This window comes from Sinohyriopsis cumingii, chromosome 11 (genome assembly GCF_028554795.1).
Source record: "Sinohyriopsis cumingii isolate HCF-2022 chromosome 11, ASM2855479v2, whole genome shotgun sequence".
Taxonomy (NCBI): Eukaryota; Metazoa; Mollusca; class Bivalvia; order Unionida; family Unionidae; genus Sinohyriopsis; species Sinohyriopsis cumingii.
The window spans coordinates 42,803,839-42,823,116 of NC_142971.1; the positions used below are offsets into that span (position 1 = coordinate 42,803,839).

Consider the following 19,278-nt stretch of genomic DNA (forward strand, 5'->3'; position numbering starts at 1 on the left):
AAGCTTTGGATCGTACTTGCTTCTTCAGGTGACGAACTTTGCCTGAAAATTGGCAACAAACACATGTCACCGGTATTGGATCCAAATTTTAAGCGGTATTCGACCCGTGCCATCTTTTAAAATTTCACAGGGTGTAGTATAATGGCACGTAGATGAGCTTTTGAAAATTGACTGTTCTTGTCCTAATCTGATAATCTCGTCCTAATCTTATAATCTGGAAACTGTATCAAGATGTTTGTGTTTCGCAAATATCGTTGAATGACACCGATGTAAAGTTAGTTGGATCGCAACTTAGATAAGTAAAGATATATATAAAGGTTTTGAGTCAATTCACGCACGCATATCGTATGTGTATCGCACCTTATAATCCAAAACCTCTCCACGCTATATGTGTCTTTATTATCTATGAAACAATTGCAACTGGATAAGTATTTTATCTGTTGATAATCTCAAGTTGTTGTCCCCTGGTCGTTGTCAACATTATCCACAGTCTCACGATAACACACACTGTATAGAATAGAACTGTCAAGCAATTGTATCCACCCGCGATAACAACTATACCTAATGGAATTCCAGCATGACTTTAAGATGTGGCAAGAATTGAACAAAGTCTTGTTGTGTTACGACTTTATTAGGACTATTGTTTCACAAATTTACAGGGCCATTATCAAACTGGTGCATCTTTTTGCGACGAGAAACGCATGAAACATTACAATAAGCAAAATCAAAATCGGTATACATTTGATACCATCGCAAACGGTGCGTAAAAACAAAACGCAAAAGCATTAACTATGGAAGGTATGCCGAAATACTCTAAAATCATGCTGTAGTATACACACACGCTCAGAAATACAAAATAAAATAGAAAACGTTGAGCATGAAGCCCTCTTCCAGCCACCACCCACCACCCACCACCCTCCACCCCCCGGCCGCACACGCATCAAAAACTTCTTCAAAACGTTGAATTCAGTGTACATGTAGAGTTTCTATCGTAACATTCTCTAAGAGAGATAAGTAATTAAAGAATTTTGAAAATGTGTAATTTGCAAGTCGTAAATCATTCTGACGTAAGCTGGTTTGTTGAACACAATTGACCATGGCCAACACTAATAGACTAGAGTGACCCGCGGGTTATAGAACGTCATGACCGTAATAGAAATGTCGTTTTCGCGGGAGCATAGATCTTATCATCCTAAATTTTGAAAGCTTTTAACAATAGTATGGATGAACCTATTTCATACCAGCCGACGGACAACACATTCCAGTGGACATCGGACAGACAACTTAAACAAGAATGTCGATGTGAAATTCAAAAGGAAAATGTGGACAATGATTGCTCCCTGTCGTAATTTGATTTAATCAAACATCGACATTTTTAGTCCTGTTATCCGTTGAAATCGCTGGATAAAAATACCTCATGTTAGTTTAACAAAGTTTTTGTAGCTAACGGCAAAATATATTGCAAAATGTTTGCTTTTTGTTAACTTTTTCTTTAGTAAGCAAATATTTTACAATACTTCATAGGTTAAAATGTATCATATTTCTTCTTTTCAATCATGTAATGCCACAATGTAATGTACAAATTCTGCTATCGTACTTTTTCCTTTGGTCTTTAATTTGAATGCACTTGTTCGTAAGGTAGTAGTAGTAGTAGTAGCAGTAGTAGAAGTTCCGCTTGCTCACTAATTTTAATAATTCTAAAATAAAGCGCAACGTTGCCAAGTTCAACTACCTATATTTTCATCTTGAATCGTGATATCTTCGACGTGATATTCGTTTCATGCCATGGGAAACTTCTCATTTCTTCATTGATAGCCCCGCTGTGGGCAATAAATGTATGTGTGTCTGAAGACGTTATTTTCTTTGAAAACAGCAATTTCTCCGCTTATACCCTAAAATCCCAAATAAATGCCAACTACACCTGTCGGAGTAAAAGTTTAGGAGGAACTTTTGTGTGTTTTACCAGCAACATGAAACAAAACCCCTGAACAAACAAACTACACTCTTCTACTTGTGACATGAAGAACCTGTAATAAATATATAATTCCTTAACAACTCAATTTCACCGCCTACTCCTCTCCTGTAATTATAAACGGACAGCGATCCGAGCCGAAATCGACACCCAACACAGTGTTCAGTGTTTACATCTCGAGTCGTAGCTATCAGTGTACATTCACTCAAATCTTTCGAATCCAAACAGCAAAAGTGTGCGGGCAAGAAACAGTATAGTTGGCTTCTACTAGTGTCCTTCTGTTACTGATGCTGTTGTTGTTCGTGGATGTGTTTTACATTGTTTTGTTTTGTTTTAGATAATATTGTCTTTAAGACATACCGCTTTCATGCTATTTCACAAACGTTTGACCATGCTTACTGATGTATTTACGCACATACGCGAAAACCCTTGTGAATTCATGGTAAATTGTCCATGAACTCGGCAAATGCACGCCAAGGCAGTCAATTATCAAGACCTTTTCAAGGCCTCAGCGGCAAACCCAGGCGGATGATGGTTTGTGTAAATATTTCTATTACTGGTTTAAAAGGCATGGGCAAATTACATGTTACGTGATAATGTTGCTCTATTTCGAGAAGGAAACTGAATGGAGAAATGCTTCCAACGTGATGGTTTCAGCAAGTCTCAAGTGGCTCTTAGACCGCTATCCTAATCCAACACTTGTAGTAGGCATTAGGTGAGGGAATTGGATAAATAAATACTCTCTAATTTACTCGTCAGGGAACAGTTACTGAGTGAAGCAGCTATCAGGCAACATTTGCGATACAATCCGAAACATTAGCAAAATGGTTCACAACGTTTTGAGTACTCTGTAATTCAAATATATCATACGTTTCTATATTCTATAAGTAAATTCTGACTAACCCCATATACAGCGAGGGAAAACAAGAATTATTAAATTTATATCGGTAAATACATATATATGTCACACAGATCATCTGAACGAATGGTGCTTCAAGTGAAGAGTGCGATTTAAACAAATTTGGTGACTTTCTGCAATGCCAGTTTTATACGAAAACTTTTCCTTGTGAAATAACTTCCGACCCCCACCCTAAAAATGTAACTTTAATAAAAAATGAAGAGAAACTTCCCCAAAAAACGCCCCAAGTACATGGTATATATTTATCATTGTTCATTTATTTTCCCGTTTTTCACTATTGGAAATACCGCATTAGTAATTTCTTTTGAGAAACAAAGTTAATCATTGCTTATTCACCGAGGAGCATGGCCGCTGTGCGGTCATTCGCACTTGTAACTGATAGAGAATGGCAGATAGCGAGTGGGTGTTGAAACGGTATCGTGCAGGTTCAATGGGATGCTGACAGAGATGTTGATTGAAACAGTTAATGAAAAATCAGCACATTGTATTAAGCCAGATACAAACCAGTTTTGCATTGTAGTTCGTATTTTCCCATACTATTCGCACATTTGTAAATAGTTTTAATACAGTGAACGTACTTTCTTTTGTAAACAACAAGCACGTTTGCACTGTATGTTTAGTATCAAGGACATAAAATAATTTCAATTTTTATGAAGAGATGACGACGACGATGATGATGATGATGACGACGACAATACGGAAGAAATAGTTAAACATCTTTTTATCAGAGTTTTTTTTTTACAATGGCGGGAAATGTATATCTAATGTTATATAAATCAACGAGATCATTCTTCGGCTTTTCTTACGTCTTAAAACTGCAAAGATGTTACCGATACGTTATCATTGCGCTCACAGTTAGGAACTGGTTGTAGACCTCTTCAGTTTATCTTTCCTGATGATGATGATAAATCAAAAATCAGTTTTATCTGGCCTGATAAACCATCAAAAGATGATGAAGCAACGATTACAAAGCGGATGTTCTTCATAGTTTTGATTAAAATCGTTACTTTCATAATGGGGTTAAGAACCGTTCCGGAAAACATGGCTCAGGATGATTCAAAATAATTATTTTCCTTACGCGTCTCCCATCTACATAAACGGTACTTTGAGAAAATTCTCCAAATACAATTTGGAATTTTGACTTAAAAATCCTAAAATTTCTGTGTTCTTTTTACATGTAATTTTATTGACAATAATTTCTGCGATCGTTTCCTCGTATCTAAAAACTTTGTTGGTACTAGGTGATATTATACACGAAGGACGAAGCGGCATTCATTTTGGCATAACAGTGTGTTCTGATTTTCAAAATGTCTGGTGACATTAATAAACTGACCAAAAAAAAAGTTTCAATTTACTTGCAGACGTATCTCTTACCTGACACCCAAAACATGGTTTTAAAAATTCAGTATTCGTGTCTTTCTAATTTTACAAATATTTATGCGATATTTTCTGTCTCTTCCCTCGTTTACATAAATATTTGTCTTTTGTTGAGCTATCAAAATTTTGCAAGTTAAACAGTTTGGCTGAAACCATGCCATTTCTTTCCGTCATCGCTTTGTGACATTGGCAGTCAGGAAAATTCAACTTGGCTCCAGGCTTTTGGAATACTTTCATCACATTCAGTAGCACCGTGAGGTTACAAATGGGTGGAAAACATTTTTGCCACTTTTGATTGACACCGAGCACGGGTTTTATACGTTGCCATCTTTAATTATCAAGGTTTTGCCTGTTTTGAAAAGTGCAAAAAGTTGGCATTCCAATTTATTTGATGTTTCTCTCAGTGCTTACAATTTTTTCATTGGATTTCATTTGTATTTATAACTTCATCGGACGTAAATAATCCAGAACCCTTGGAGTTATGAGAAACTCCAGACCTCGAGACCTGATACTAACAAGAATAATGGACGTTTTCACAGATATATTTCCAGTAAATGTATGTTTATTACAACTATATACAAGACTTGAGGGTTTAGCTTATCAGCGAGCTGCCAAATTTTCTATCTGCAAGTCAACACATATCATCATGAAGAGATGCACATTTTTTACCATGAACCACAAGCGGTTTAGACTCGGTCTATAAGTCGGGATATTGAAAATTAATCAGAGACTGATGGCGATTCGCATTAGAGAAAGAATTTTAACACTCCAGGCCTTGTTTTCCAAGCGATGACAAATGCTGGCAGTGAAAATAAACAGTTGCTGGGAGACTAAATGCTGTGTATTATAATACATGTTCCACCCTCGGAGATGTGTGGTAGGGTCTGGCACTAGGGTTACTGACATGCAGAATGAATGTTAGAAAGCAAGACGGCGAGAATTCATCAAAATTCCCAAGAAGGATCAAATTCTCTAAACCTAGCGGCAGTTACCGAGTAGATAGGATTATAAAACTGAGAGAGGGCAGGGGAGAAGAACTTTTCGAGGCATTTAATAAATATAGGGTTATACTTGATGAATAGACCAATTGTCACAGGAATACTTTTTCCATATGGTTTTGAAGTCAGCTCTGCAGGAAACAGAGATGGTTCAATCAACGTGAGAAAAGGAATATCAAGTTAATTGCCTAATAATGCTATTGGGAGGGGAAGGAATCAAAGTCATGCTGTAATTTGGCAGTTTTACAATGTGTTAAATGGGCTGATTATTTGTTAGGTATGTGTTAAGTACTTGCTTAACCAAAATGCCTAGACTCTCTCTCTCTCTCTCTCACACACACACACGCACACACACACACACACACACACACACACGAGGACGAGGATAATAATACTTATATTATTATTATTATTATTATTATTATTAGCACAACATAATATGTCTGTCAAAAATATCTTTCCTGCAGTAAAATTTATTCACCTGAAACGAAATCTCTCAATATACGCTTTCGTACTGCCAGACAAGGGTAACACCCTTTATAGAAAATTGGAGTCAGTCTTATTTTGGGTCAAGGGTTATATCTCTTTCTTCAGTTACAACCCCAATTCCTACAGTCAAGGCTAATGATATTAATTGCTCAGCGGGCTAAAGTGCTTCTACTACCGCTGTCTTTACATAATCTAAATATTGCTATCGACGTGATAAATGCACACAAGTACGAATATCCAATAATGATATATTTTTCAAGCGTGGTTATAGTGAATAGTGTAATTTAAGCATTGGCCTTTTTTCTCGTGCACTGACTCACTGTGATGTCGCCATATTTCCTCGACTGAACCCGATACTCGCTTGCTGACAATACCGAACCTACCGTAACCAATTTAGTGCCAAAACGCACACAAAGTAAATTCGTAATCGAGTTAGAATTTAACATGCATAATTTTAACATTGACTTCAGGGAAAAAATAAAAGTTCACTTTGAATAAATAACTACTACGGTCGTAAAATATGAGATAGTTGCCTTGTCTTTGAACTTCATTTGATCGAACCATATCGAGTGTGCACTCTTGACAGGAAAAGTTACGGATGTCTGTCATACATATTGTATATGTAAATGCACTGAATCTGTGTCGGTTTCCTATTCCCCAAAATACCTAATGAACTTCATAGAAATATTATACATGTGTAGAAATATCGCATTGTTATGAGAATGTAAAATATGTGTAATCCACACTTGATGCCTGTTGCGAAAGACAATGAGATCTGAACTTGTGTGCAAGCTTAAAATGAAATAAGTTATTGTCCTCTGCAAGTCAAAATATTTACTAAGTTTTATTAGTAACAATTTCCGCAAGACGATACGGAGAAGTTGAGACAAAACCATGTTTATCAGAACAAGGTTATATTCCCAAGTGCAATCTCTAACTAAACACAGCAAATACGCATTAGAAGAAAAAAAAAACTATGCGAAAACTGTTGGAAGATTCTAAGATGTCAAAAATGGGGCACTGCATTCACTATTATTTTAAACAAAAAAAAATTAAGATCTTGCGTAAAGTCTAATGTTATTCCTTAATTAAAAAATTAATTGCAAACATTAATTATATACATTATTCCGATCGTACAAAATATAGTTAAAATATTATCCTCTGCAAAAAGAACAAAAGAAAACCAAAACAATAATTTAAGTACGTATGGAAGGATTATTATGGATATGGGGGTTTCTTTCTTTCAGAACCATGCGTAGGGAGGAGGTAGTCATTGCAAGAATCCGAATTGGTCATACTTATATCACCCACTCGCACATACTAAAAGGTGAAGACCCACCAGAGTGCGTTTCTTGCAATGAACCATTAACTATCAAGCACTTTATGATAGAGTGTTTTGACCTGCAACCTACGCGCGATCAGTATTACAATGTGCATGACAAGAAGGAACTTTTTGATACTATAAACATCACTCGTAAAATAGAGTTCCTGAAAGCAGTGAACATTTACTCTAAACTCTAACTTGTATGCTATCACCTTGTGCAGTTTTATGCAGTAAATATATATCGTGCCTTTTTAATACCTTTTCATCATCCTTCATTAGCATACACCATTTACATTCCCCGTTGATCGGGAAGCTTTATTTTTCACCGTTACCATCTCATCGTTTTAATTTCAACTATTTGTTATTTATATCGCTAGTCGATATGAGACTTGTTATAATTTTTAAAAGATTATACATATAACATTTTGTTTGGCGCTAAATAGCCCAACAGTGCTGATGCGCCGTTAAAATTCAATCAATCAATCAATCTTTCTTTTTTTCCTTCATTTTGTTCAGTCGTAATACGTGTGTGTGTGTGTGTGTGTGTGTGTGTGTGTGTGTTACTTTAGGCTTTACACTGTGATGGATACTTAGTACGAATAATGAATTTTAATTAATTTAACTGAACTGCATTATACATTAAACCGAATAGCCTAAAAGAGAGTCAAAATGCTGCAGATGTTTATATTTGGCAATTAAATAACATAATCAAGATATATTAAGGGCCTTCACGCTGATCTTTCAAAAGAAATATTGAGGAACTAAAAGGTTTAACAACTTACCAGTCTCCTTTTCGGTTTGATCAGGGGCCTATTCGAGCCGTTCATTTTGTGGTATAAGCCGCATGCATTACATAAGTAATGTCCCGTGCCATCTCTGCGCCACAGCGGGGTGGATGTGGCACCACAGTTAACACATTCTCTTCCCTCTGTTAAGTAAAAACGTGTATATGTATATATGTATGTATGTATATATATATATATATATATATATATATATATATATATATATATATATATATATATATATGTTCTAAAATAACAAACAATAATTGATTTTAAAAACTGGCTGATACTTAACATATACATGCAACGGGGCTTTCAACATTTCTTTGTATGCTGTATCATTTCAAGTGCTTACCACGTAAACATAACATGCCCTGTATAAAGAGTGAAAGTTTTTAATTGACTCGTGAGATAATGGTGGGCCTCAATTTGTCTGAAGTTTCCTACAGCAAATGATGGCCGCTCATATTTCATGTTTAGTCGGCGTGCTTACTACCGATAACAAGATTGTGTATTGCCCTTTCGGTCGTTTCTGATGTTAACCCCTGAACCCCCCCCCCCCCCGACTCTTTGTGCAGACCTAGGGTGCACAAGAAAAGAATTCCAATATAAGATGTTCTTTTTCGACGCGAGTTGATGTAACAGGGTCCAGAGATTGGATCAGTACTTCTTCCTAGTGTTTCACAACTCCATGTGTAATAATATTTGACAATTCTAAATGTGGTTTATTGGGTTTCTTTTTGTAACCTACAAAATCCTATACACAAAGCCAACTTAACCTCCCTGCCATGTTGCGGTCCCCAATTTACTGGTATGCTGGGATTTAATCGGGTGAACTTAATACTCTTAATTTGCCTGTGGGAACCCATACAACAAGTACCATACCGGCGCCATTTCTACTCTCGTTAGGACAGCAATATGCTTCTCTTTCTTTATTTAATTTTCATGCTTCTCAACTACCAGGAGCGGATACTAGTAAGTAAGACTGATTTAGAAATGTAACAATTATTCAGTATCGTAAAGTCATAGTGGTCAGAAATTCGTAGTGTCTATTTTGAAAATTATTTATTACTTTATTATAAAAGTATAAAGAATTCACAATCATATTTATAATATTATATTTAAAAAAGCCCTTTTTCTTGCATAGTGTAAAATGTTCTTTCCGACTTAGTATTTTAAAATTTAATGTTTCTCATTGTACTTTGATATCAATCTATCAGTTTATATTCTTATTATTTCATATATCTGGGTGGTTCTGTCTGTCCGTGTGAATAGTTTAAACTCCAACACAAATTCATAGCACTCTATTTTAGCATGATACTAAGCTGAATCATATCACATGACCCACTCTTTATGTCACATGACCCACTCTTGCCTCAGTTACTGTCTGATTCATGACAGTTCTACAACAGTAGATATGGTTTTAGGATTTTGATTGGGGGGGTATTACTGTAATATCATACATATACATAGTCTCTCTGTTCAGGGTCTGATTACACATCATGAACTTATCCACTTTTACGTGAACAGTGATATATACTTTAATCTACATACGTATATTTGAACTGAGAGCACGTTATTGCAATTCATGTCGTTAAAGAAAAGTGACAAACTCGGAACATTAATGGTCTATTTTAATTATGTGTCTCACTTTAGTATTCTTGAGATTTCAAATTGACAGATACTATGTTGATATTCTAGTAAATTGATCGGTCTGAAGACATCTTACAATTAAAGTTCTTACACTCAAATAACGTTACAATAATTTTCTGTTGAATCGTACACATTCTAGGTCGTGAGCACAGAAATGAAACTTAGAGGAAAATGTTATGAACATGCATAGTCTTGATGAAATGGGGGTGTTCTTCGAGGATTTATTGATTTTTTTAATTGATATTTGTACATATATCTGATAGCCATAGCATAAGTGTACATTGTTGAAACACAGCATTAGTTATTAACAAACCGCCCGTTGCTAGTGTTTCATGATGAACTTTGTCTGCATTTCAAAATGAATTTTTCTCTGACTGATCGATTTAATTGATTGATTGATTTAATATATTGAGTTATATGCACAAATCCCTTGTAAGTACCACCAAACAAAATAAACTAATTCAAATTTACAATATAAGCTAAGACAAAAATGTATCGAGATTGAATGCTGTTTACAATAGCATACTTAATTAGTTAATAATGTGTTCCGTGTATTAGTTTGAAAGAGACGGAACTTTAGTCATGGCATTACAAGAATTTTAACTGAATCTGAAAATGCTGACATGCGAAATAGTAAAATGAAGATTATTAAGGAATTAAAAGTAATATTTTTGTATAAAGAATATCATATGTCATCAGGTAAAAATATATTTAGCAAAAAGCTTGAAAAAATACTTAATTAATAATTTATTTATTAATTTTCAGTAAGATAATGTTAAGATTGTGTTGTGCCACCAAGTTTATGAAGGCATAGATTGGACCCGTTATGTATGTTATCATCACACACACACACACACACACACACACACACACACACACACACACACACAAACACATACACCCTTTATATTAACCCTTATATATGAATCTCCTTTCTTTAATGGTTGCAATTTATGATCTTTTTACCACAATCTTCAAAAATTGTCTTCAACACGTTTCTTTTAAACTACATTGATCGCTTACGTCTGCAAGATGTTTGATTCACGGCGTTGAGTTAATGAATGGTAGAGACTTTGCATGGAATCGGAATATTGGAACGCCAACAAGACGCAGATTTATGGTCATATGTTCACAAAACTGATTCAGTATGACAGCTCTTTTGTCCGTTTCAATCCATCAAAAGCATGCAAATTTCAAATTAATCAAACTACTTAATTCTCATATGAACTCTTGTCTCGCGAGAGTTCCCCACCATTTCCACAGAAAGACAGACAAGACGCTGTAACGAGGCGAGAGGCTCTTTGCTCGTAACTCGACGCATGCTTTCGAAATTAAATTCTTGAGACGAAAACACCTCAAACTAAAACTATGTGATGATCTCCAAATTAGATACTCTAAAAATAAAAGGTGATATGTTTTAAACTTCATGCAAAATGTCATCCTTTAATAGCAACTAAATCCAAGTGATACGTGTATGCTTAATTGAAGGATTGTCATATGCTATTATTTCAAATGCTAAATAACAGTTCAAATGATACTCCAAAAAGGCATATGCAACATTTAACAGTTTTAAGTAGATAAAAAGGAAATTAACAAGCCATCTGCACTGCAGTTTCTTTTTGCTTCTTTACGCCATTATGCAAATGTCTTTATCCATTGTTTCGTTGTTGTTTATTAATTTAGTTTTAGTCTGTTTGTGTAAGTTTAGCTACTGAATGTCTTAATTGGTTTTTGGGGGAGTTTGCTAAATACTAAAAATGTTTTTTTGTTATATGATGGCTCCTTCAAATAGCCATCATTATATTAATATTATTATCATTACTATTAGTAGTGGTAGTAGTAGTAGTTTAAACATTATATATATATATATATATATATATATATATATATATATATATATATATATATATATATATATATATATATATATATATATATACATACATACATACATACATACATACATACATACATACATACATATATTGGTTTTGATATAGAGCATATGTTTTCCCCGAAGCTCTTTCCAAGCATCCGCAAAGCCTACAAAGTGTCAATACGTTTGAGTAAGAACAGAGGACGATTGAACAGCGGTGGTCCGATTTTTTGGCGAGATTATCGCAGATAAGTCCGCCTGGCTTGGGTCAAAACACCTTCTAAAACGCGACTCGGCACTTCACCACAGGGTCCGGAGAATAAACCGAGGTGAATAATAATCCGGACACGATGGAATCGCTCAGTTGTAATAAGTAATATCATCTGGACTCGCTTTATTATGTCGCTGTGTCTCATTCCTTTATTTATTTACTTTGAAGCTAGGCCCATTTGCCCTATCATTTCCTTAATATGTTGGGACAATGCAATATAACATTTTGTTTTGTTATCGGTATCAGGTCAAAGCACATCACAATATATTGATGTTTATATCTAGTATCGACGACGCTTCATCATTTATTCTGCTTATCTACCGAGATAAACGAGATGGTCTTTGATTTATAAAAGGTAACGAAAATATTTACATTAGTAAAGTCATTAAATAAGAGATCCATTAATAATCAACAGTGTGAACTATTAATTTAAATTCAATTACCAGAATCTTGAATGAGATTGTCAACACTTTCAAATTCAGCATTCAAATCTCCAATTGGACGGTAGACGTATTGACTTCCATTATTTGTTGATATGCAGTCTTTTGAATTAGATTTTCTTTTCCATAACCCTGAAACCAATTTAAAGGAAAATATCACTTTTCTATACATTTTACCCATCATTTAAGTTTCCATGTAAAAAAATACTATAGATACCAAATACCAGTATCCTATTAGAAGTGCTTAATATTTTATGCCGAAGGTCCTCCGCCCAAATTTATTTTACCCCATTTCATGCCAAAACGTGCAAACAGATTATTACTTTATGAATCACAGACGAATTATAGTTTAATTCCCTCTGTATTTTCCAATTAAATTACATTAACGTGCTAACTCTTATTACAGCAGTAATGCTGAATTGATGGTGAAGGAAATAAGAGATATATTTTAAGAATCTCTTTGTGGTACTGTAATGTGCCTACTTATCGCTCGTTGAGAAAGATAAATCTCTAAATGATACGGCATCCCCCTTATGGTCAGTGGGAGAACTTTGGGCAGTGAAAAGGTCGAACAGAACGATTTAGCTAGAATGCGTCCCACTCAGAAATTGGAGTTCATTTTTTACCCCTCTCAATAGCTCTTGACTGCCATCACTTGTGTAATTGCAAGAGGCTGGGGAAAAACATACAAAACCCAAAAGCTTAAACTCTCTCCTCCACTCAACAATTTGTTTACATTTTAAGTGGAATTTTCTCAAATAATAAGTTAATGGGGTTTCAAATTTAATGCACTCGAAAGTGTAATCTTGCATGGAATCGTTCTCAAACGCCCCACGATAATTTTTTAAAGGAACAAATTTAGTATGAAAACTTCATCATTTATATATTTTACGTAGAAATACCTAATACAGTGAAAAGAAATTAACAAAATTCTAAACAAGAATTTACGAATTATATTCATGACCTTTATTCCAAATATTCTCATGAAAACATTTTCCTTTTACAAATGTATAATGCAGATTAGAGAATGTAATATAGCCGTTAAATTATATGTCAAGTACCAGTTAATCACGTTTGAATTCCTTTTCTCGGCCACTGTTTTATTGCATTTGTGTGTAAATATAGATAATAACAGGAATACACCTCCTCAAATAAAATAAATTCTCTTTCAATATCTCTTTCTTTCGTTGTCCAACTGTCTCTCTCGCTCTGTCTCTCATATATATATATATTCTGAATAAAATTAACGTGACAAAATTATCATTGTAATGCTTTGAAAAATATGTTTTCATTTCATCTGGCAAGTGTTTGTTTCTTCAGTACATCGTACTAAGGTGTTTAAGATACTCAGAACTAATCGCGAAATAGTCCGTGGCTACTTATTCTACCGCTATAATAAAATTCTGATTTTACCTAGAAAATTGCCATTTCCACGCTTAATTCAGCATCTATAATGCAATCGTAGCTAGTCACAACTGTCGGCTTCATCCTTCTTCTAGCTATTGGCATATCGAACGGGACTTTGTGAAAAGAGTTGCCTGGCGTCAGACCGACCCTTATTTTGTTGTATGATTTTTAAGTGCGTTTATAGGCTAGCAATTTATTTTCAACATTTTGTTGTTATAACCCAAGGTTTCATGAACATCTGGTATTGAGGTACAATGGGCGTAAAACGAGCTAGTCTGTTAAACAGCCAAACTAAAATTGCTCGATTGTTTGAGAAGATAAAAGGATAAAAATATATTATAAATTGTCATCGATCCAGAAGTAGTGGGATGGTGTTTGAAGGTATGATGACTGTATATGCTGTCGAACAGGTTCTTTATATCAATCAGTAAACCATTCGTATCGATTAACCTGCGTATTTCCTCAAAGCATTCTTTTTAAATATTTATTTGATCAATCCAACATGTTGTGTTTTTCAATGATTTATTATGATGACGGCAATATGTTCCTTCCCGTTCTGTCATGTATTTAGGTCCTAGCATCTGATCCTTTCAAGTAAGACATTTATAAAAACTATCTTTGTACTTTCTGACTGGTCACCTTTTTATTAGTCTAGATCCAAATTAATAATGTAATTCAATTTTCGTTTCCATATTTGACCGAAAGCCTCAAATTCCTGATTATAAAATACTACATCTCTACAAACTTCATAAATGCATCAGAGATGGTTGTACAATATTTAGCACGATTAATTGTAGATTATTTACTTTTCCTAATTTCCTATGTTATCACTCTGCAATTTGTTATAATTGTACCATGCATAAAACGACGCAGGTTCTATGTAACTTCTTTTAAATTGCCCCATGTAAATAACAGTTTGTGCATTTGTGCATTTCCAGATATTATTTGTGTTTTTGTTTGACATTATCGAAACAAATAAAATAATTGACAGTTTGGAGAGAATGTCATCTAGTTTGGAATTGGGGATTAAGTTAAAATAAATGAAAAGGAGAATAGAAGGATGGCACTTAAGGGACTCAGTTCTACAAAATGTACCAACATATCAATAATATGTGATTTTGTTTTCACCTGTTAATACCATATGGTATCATATATACTCGCTTTTAAGTCGACTGCAACTGTAAACTATACAGACATATCTGGGTCTATGCAGTTTGTTAAAATTAATCTGTAGAACAAACATTATAATCCCTGATCTGCCTGCGCATCATGCGACTACAGATCAGGGTCTATGTTGTTTACATTTGGACTCAACCGTTGATCTAGTATATACGGTAGCTGAAATTGGGTTAGTCTTTGTCTTCGTACTTTTATGTGGGTAAAATTCAACATTTTCTAAATGTTTATGTTGCACTGTTTTCAAAATTATTTGCTTAAAGTACTAACCCAGCTGAAATTAATTACGAGCTCTTATAACTAACATAAGTGCTAAATTTATTTAGAAAGAATACGAGTTCCTTTTAAGGCCAAAACATAATTCTAAATTAAAACACCAAGAAGAAAAATCCACAAAAAGAAACAAATTTTGTTTTGGAAAGAGATCAACCGATGACTATAAATATTATGCCTCCAAAACATTCTTAAATCAAAACAGAAGTAGTCAACAACCGACGTCTGGAAGTCTCTTAGCTTCCTAATCTGAGCTGAATCATTTTAGGTAAACGTAAATTGCGATTGAGAAGTAATATAAATATCGGCGCGCCTCACCAATAGTAACTGAATAGCCGAGATTAACGTACGATCCTGCCACACAGTAGGTGTGAGAATTTTGGTCCTTACCAAACGATGTACTGACTTACTAACTACAATACCCAACTTGTATTCATGTACCTCAAAAAGAAAGTAATTAAAACAGCAACAGCAGCAGCAACAACAATAGTAATAGTTAAATTCTTTTATAACCTTTTTCATTCAAGATGAATTTGAATTGACTATTTTTACAGTTGTTGCTGATATTTTGTATAATAAAAGACAAAACTGACAAAATTGTGTTTCAAAGCGATATTCATTACATGTGCTTTTTTGTTATTTTATCCGAAAATATGACGGTTGTCGTAACTTTCCTACAATTACAAAAACAATTGAAGTCCACCAGAAATCGAATTTAATTATATAATATCTTAGTATTTCTAACTTTTACAGTCTCTTATGTATTGCATGTCATTGCAGAACACGCCATTTTCCCTACAGGGAAAGAAACTTTATAATTCTGAATTAAGATTTGATCATGAAGAATAACAGTTAATACACTAGAATGAAACTAGAATGGAAACGAGGCGCATTAAAATGCAAAGAAACCGTAGAAACGTATGTTTAAGTTTTATTATGTCCAAGAAATACAATAGAAGGAAGACCGCCAGGCATTTTCTGACGTGCAAGTAGCCATTTTAGGACGTGTAATGTACTCAAGCAATGAGACTTAACCGCTGAAAACTGTCTTCGTATCATCCAGCTTGAAGTTTTGAAGCCGAAGATTGACCTTATCTACCGCATGTTTGCATGCCTAGTTGAAACCAAGATGTAATGACTTAACTCCTTCTGGTCCCCCCCCCTCCACCATCACCCGCGCGATTTGACCGGTGTCAGAGTAAAATATTACACTATCATTGCCGAGCCCATATTTGGTGAGTGATATTACCGATGCTTTCAAGAAGCTGAGATAGAGAGAACCTTTCCTGTCAAACGAAAATTAAGACTTTCTCACGAACTGGTGTTGAAAATAACCATGAGCTATTTGGAAAGTGTGAGCTAGAAACGCTAGTGTCAGTGGCTACAAGCAATCGAGGGCCGCCAATTACTATCCCGCTGACGGATCCATCAACCAACCCAATAATTAATGATTATTATTTGATGAAAGAAAGAAAAGCTGGGTAGCTAAAGTGGTCATATAATGTTTAACTTACCCGCGCTGGACCGAGATTTGCTTTTTGGTCTGTTGCTCAAGGCGGCGGCAGCGGCGGCGTGCTTGAAAACGCTTGTAGGATGAGCAAAACCAAGATGGCCGCTTCCGTAATCTGCGTAAGCCGGATAGGTGGGGACGGGATGCGCCGTCCCGTGGGCACTAAAAAAGTGGCTACTGGTCATCCCGTTTTCTTGTCCCTCTTGCTTGCTGGACTGTTTCTCTGAATTATTATAGTCAGAAGAGTTATTGACGTTATCCGGTGTTCCGTCCTTTGGAGGCGTTGGTGGAAAGCTGAATGACCGTGATTGTGCAATTGACGCTGAAGAGTGGACAGACAGAGGGTCTGTGGGGTTTGCGTGTGTGAGAGATTTGCTGAACGAATTCATCCATCCTGTATGAGCATGAGGTACCATAGATTTGCTATCTAGTGCCCAAGGATGTATAGGGCTGTGGAAATGTGGTCGATATACTTGACTTCCTCCTAGAAATAAATAAATAAATAAATAAAGTTTCGATATAAAATAAAAACTGTACGTATCGTACAAAAATCACAGAAGAATGAATAATTTTAAAGCAAAAAAGGCTATGATTCAATTTTAAAATGTACCATACGTGGACTTTAAAATGTGCTTAAAGACAAATTTTCCTTGACTCCTTTTTTCTCTGTTCTGACCTTCATTATTTCCGTGACAACAGACAACGAGTTGGAAATACTATTTAACCTTCTATTACAAATTCTATATGTATTTAACTTTGAATTTTAAAAACACTATTTTAACATTGTACAAATAGTTGGATAAAATTAAATTACAATATGAAGATATTCTCTATTTTATTTTTGAATCTATATGACATAACATGATATTTTAATCTATTCAATCAAATTCGTTTAATTAATTATTTATTTACTTGTCTCACCAATCTAGATTATTTATTACACAATGATTTATTCGAGACTGGTTTATTTACAATATACAGTCAAATAATATGATGTTTGTGTATTGCATTTTAATCATCACTTCATTTTGACAAGCATTAAAGCGGTCGAAATAACAGCGGGCGTTAATATAGTGTGAGAAAGTCTGCATCTCCAGTTTCTGTTTGGTTACCAAATAAATATGCATAAATGCATTTGTTTTTGTATTGAGAACCAGACTGTAGTAGCAACTTTCAATACGTTTAGCTCCGAAATACGAGTAACAGTATAGAATTTCCAGTAAATTGAATACATGTATAATGTTCAAATATGCGTCAAAAACGTTTTATGGAAGAACTAGAACAGAAGCGGGATCTTCTTAAACCTGTCTGAAAACATCCATGGCGGTGAATCTCTTCTCGCATACTCCCTTCGTTGCAATTTAAGGGGCAAGTGTTAGAGACGAAATGTAGTGGAAAAGTACTTCCAGATTTGAAGTAGCAGAGCTTTATCCCTAAATTGAAGCAAATTGTCTTTCAATTAGAATAATTGGACTCTAATTGAATTCAGCAGAACACTTGGTAATGCCTTATGAGACGCGCAACTAAATATATACTTGAGGCTAGAGAATTTGACATCGCCATGGTTTCTGTTGGTGAGATTTTGAAGGAAAAAGATTATTTCTTCCCACATTCCCCCGCTTAAGGTCAGGACCCGATCCTCTAACTGGGCTCGTCTTTATTCTGGGAACAACTTTCTCACAATAATTGTGTGTAGGAGACAATCGTGAGATTTGTGTTGGAGGAAAAACCATACACTCATGTCAAAAATTGAAAGTTTCCAATGGCACAGAAATGTTCACCGTACTTAGTTCTGTCATTGGTAATTGTTATGATAAGTAAATATACGAACTTGAAGTTTGGAAACGTCCAAACAATACATTAGGTTGGTATTGACATTCAATTGTTCCAAAAATGCAACACAAAGTAAATAATTTTTATACTTCGAGTTTACGAAATGTTATATTGCTTGTGTTAAAGTTCAAAAATACATGAAATTTTAGATTCGTTATATCCTGACACATAACTACATTGTTGTTTGTTATAAATTTGTAGTTGCAGAAGAGTTTATGCAAAACTTCTTGAGCATTCTATTTACTCAAAGGGTTTATATTTGATATGTTCATCTCTGCATATAGGGCTTATTGTCACTATAATTTATAACGGTGTCTCAGATCTGTTTTATAGTAATTCGTGGCATGAATTGCATCTATTTATGTATTGTTGATGTTATATTATTATTATTATTATTATTATTATTATTATTATTATTATTATTAAATAGGTTAATATAATCATTTTTTAGAGCACTTTAACTCTTCATGTATAGATGGATGGTTTAGATCGGAAATAAATGTTGCTTCTTTCCAGAACAGTGCAAAGTTTGTTGCAGTGTATTTGTTCATAATTAGGTACAATAACCAATATTCTGACCTCGTACAAAACTATACCATAAAATATCTTTTTAAACATTGTCAAAAACAATTTGCATTAGATATAGGGAAATATAAAATAAAATTTGTATACTATTATTTCAACACTTTATCAAAAATATCTTAAAGATTTATCCTGAATTAAATCGTATGAATATGGGTCTCAAAACTTCACACATTGATTGATTTTATATATATATATATATATATATATATATATATATATATATATATATATATATATATATATATATATATATATATATATATATATATATATATATAAACTTTCGAAATGAATATAAGTAATAAAGGAAACGTAGGGGTATTCAATTGTTCTAAATATATCAATATAAGTAAATGTTCTTAAACCTAGGAAGACAATAATACCATCTGG

At 34.3% G+C, this 19,278-nt stretch overlaps 1 protein-coding gene across 5 annotated transcripts in view; it reads right to left on the minus strand.

Annotated features, from left to right (window-relative positions):
- LOC149788017 (transcription factor GATA-3-like) overlaps window positions 1-19,278 on the minus strand; it is a 72,724-nt gene that overhangs the window by 14,757 nt on the left and 38,689 nt on the right. For 4 of the 5 annotated variants that reach the window (XM_089974285.1, XM_089974286.1, XM_089974287.1 and 1 more), the window contains 3 exons: window positions 16,475-16,954; window positions 12,108-12,236; window positions 7,862-8,007 (listed from right to left, as the gene is read on the minus strand). In XM_089974285.1, coding sequence (XP_089830411.1) covers window positions 7,862-8,007; window positions 12,108-12,236; window positions 16,475-16,954 — 755 coding nt within the window. The remainder of the gene's footprint in view (window positions 1-7,861; window positions 8,008-12,107; window positions 12,237-16,474; window positions 16,955-19,278) is intronic. The other variant, XM_089974288.1, reaches the window with a different exon arrangement.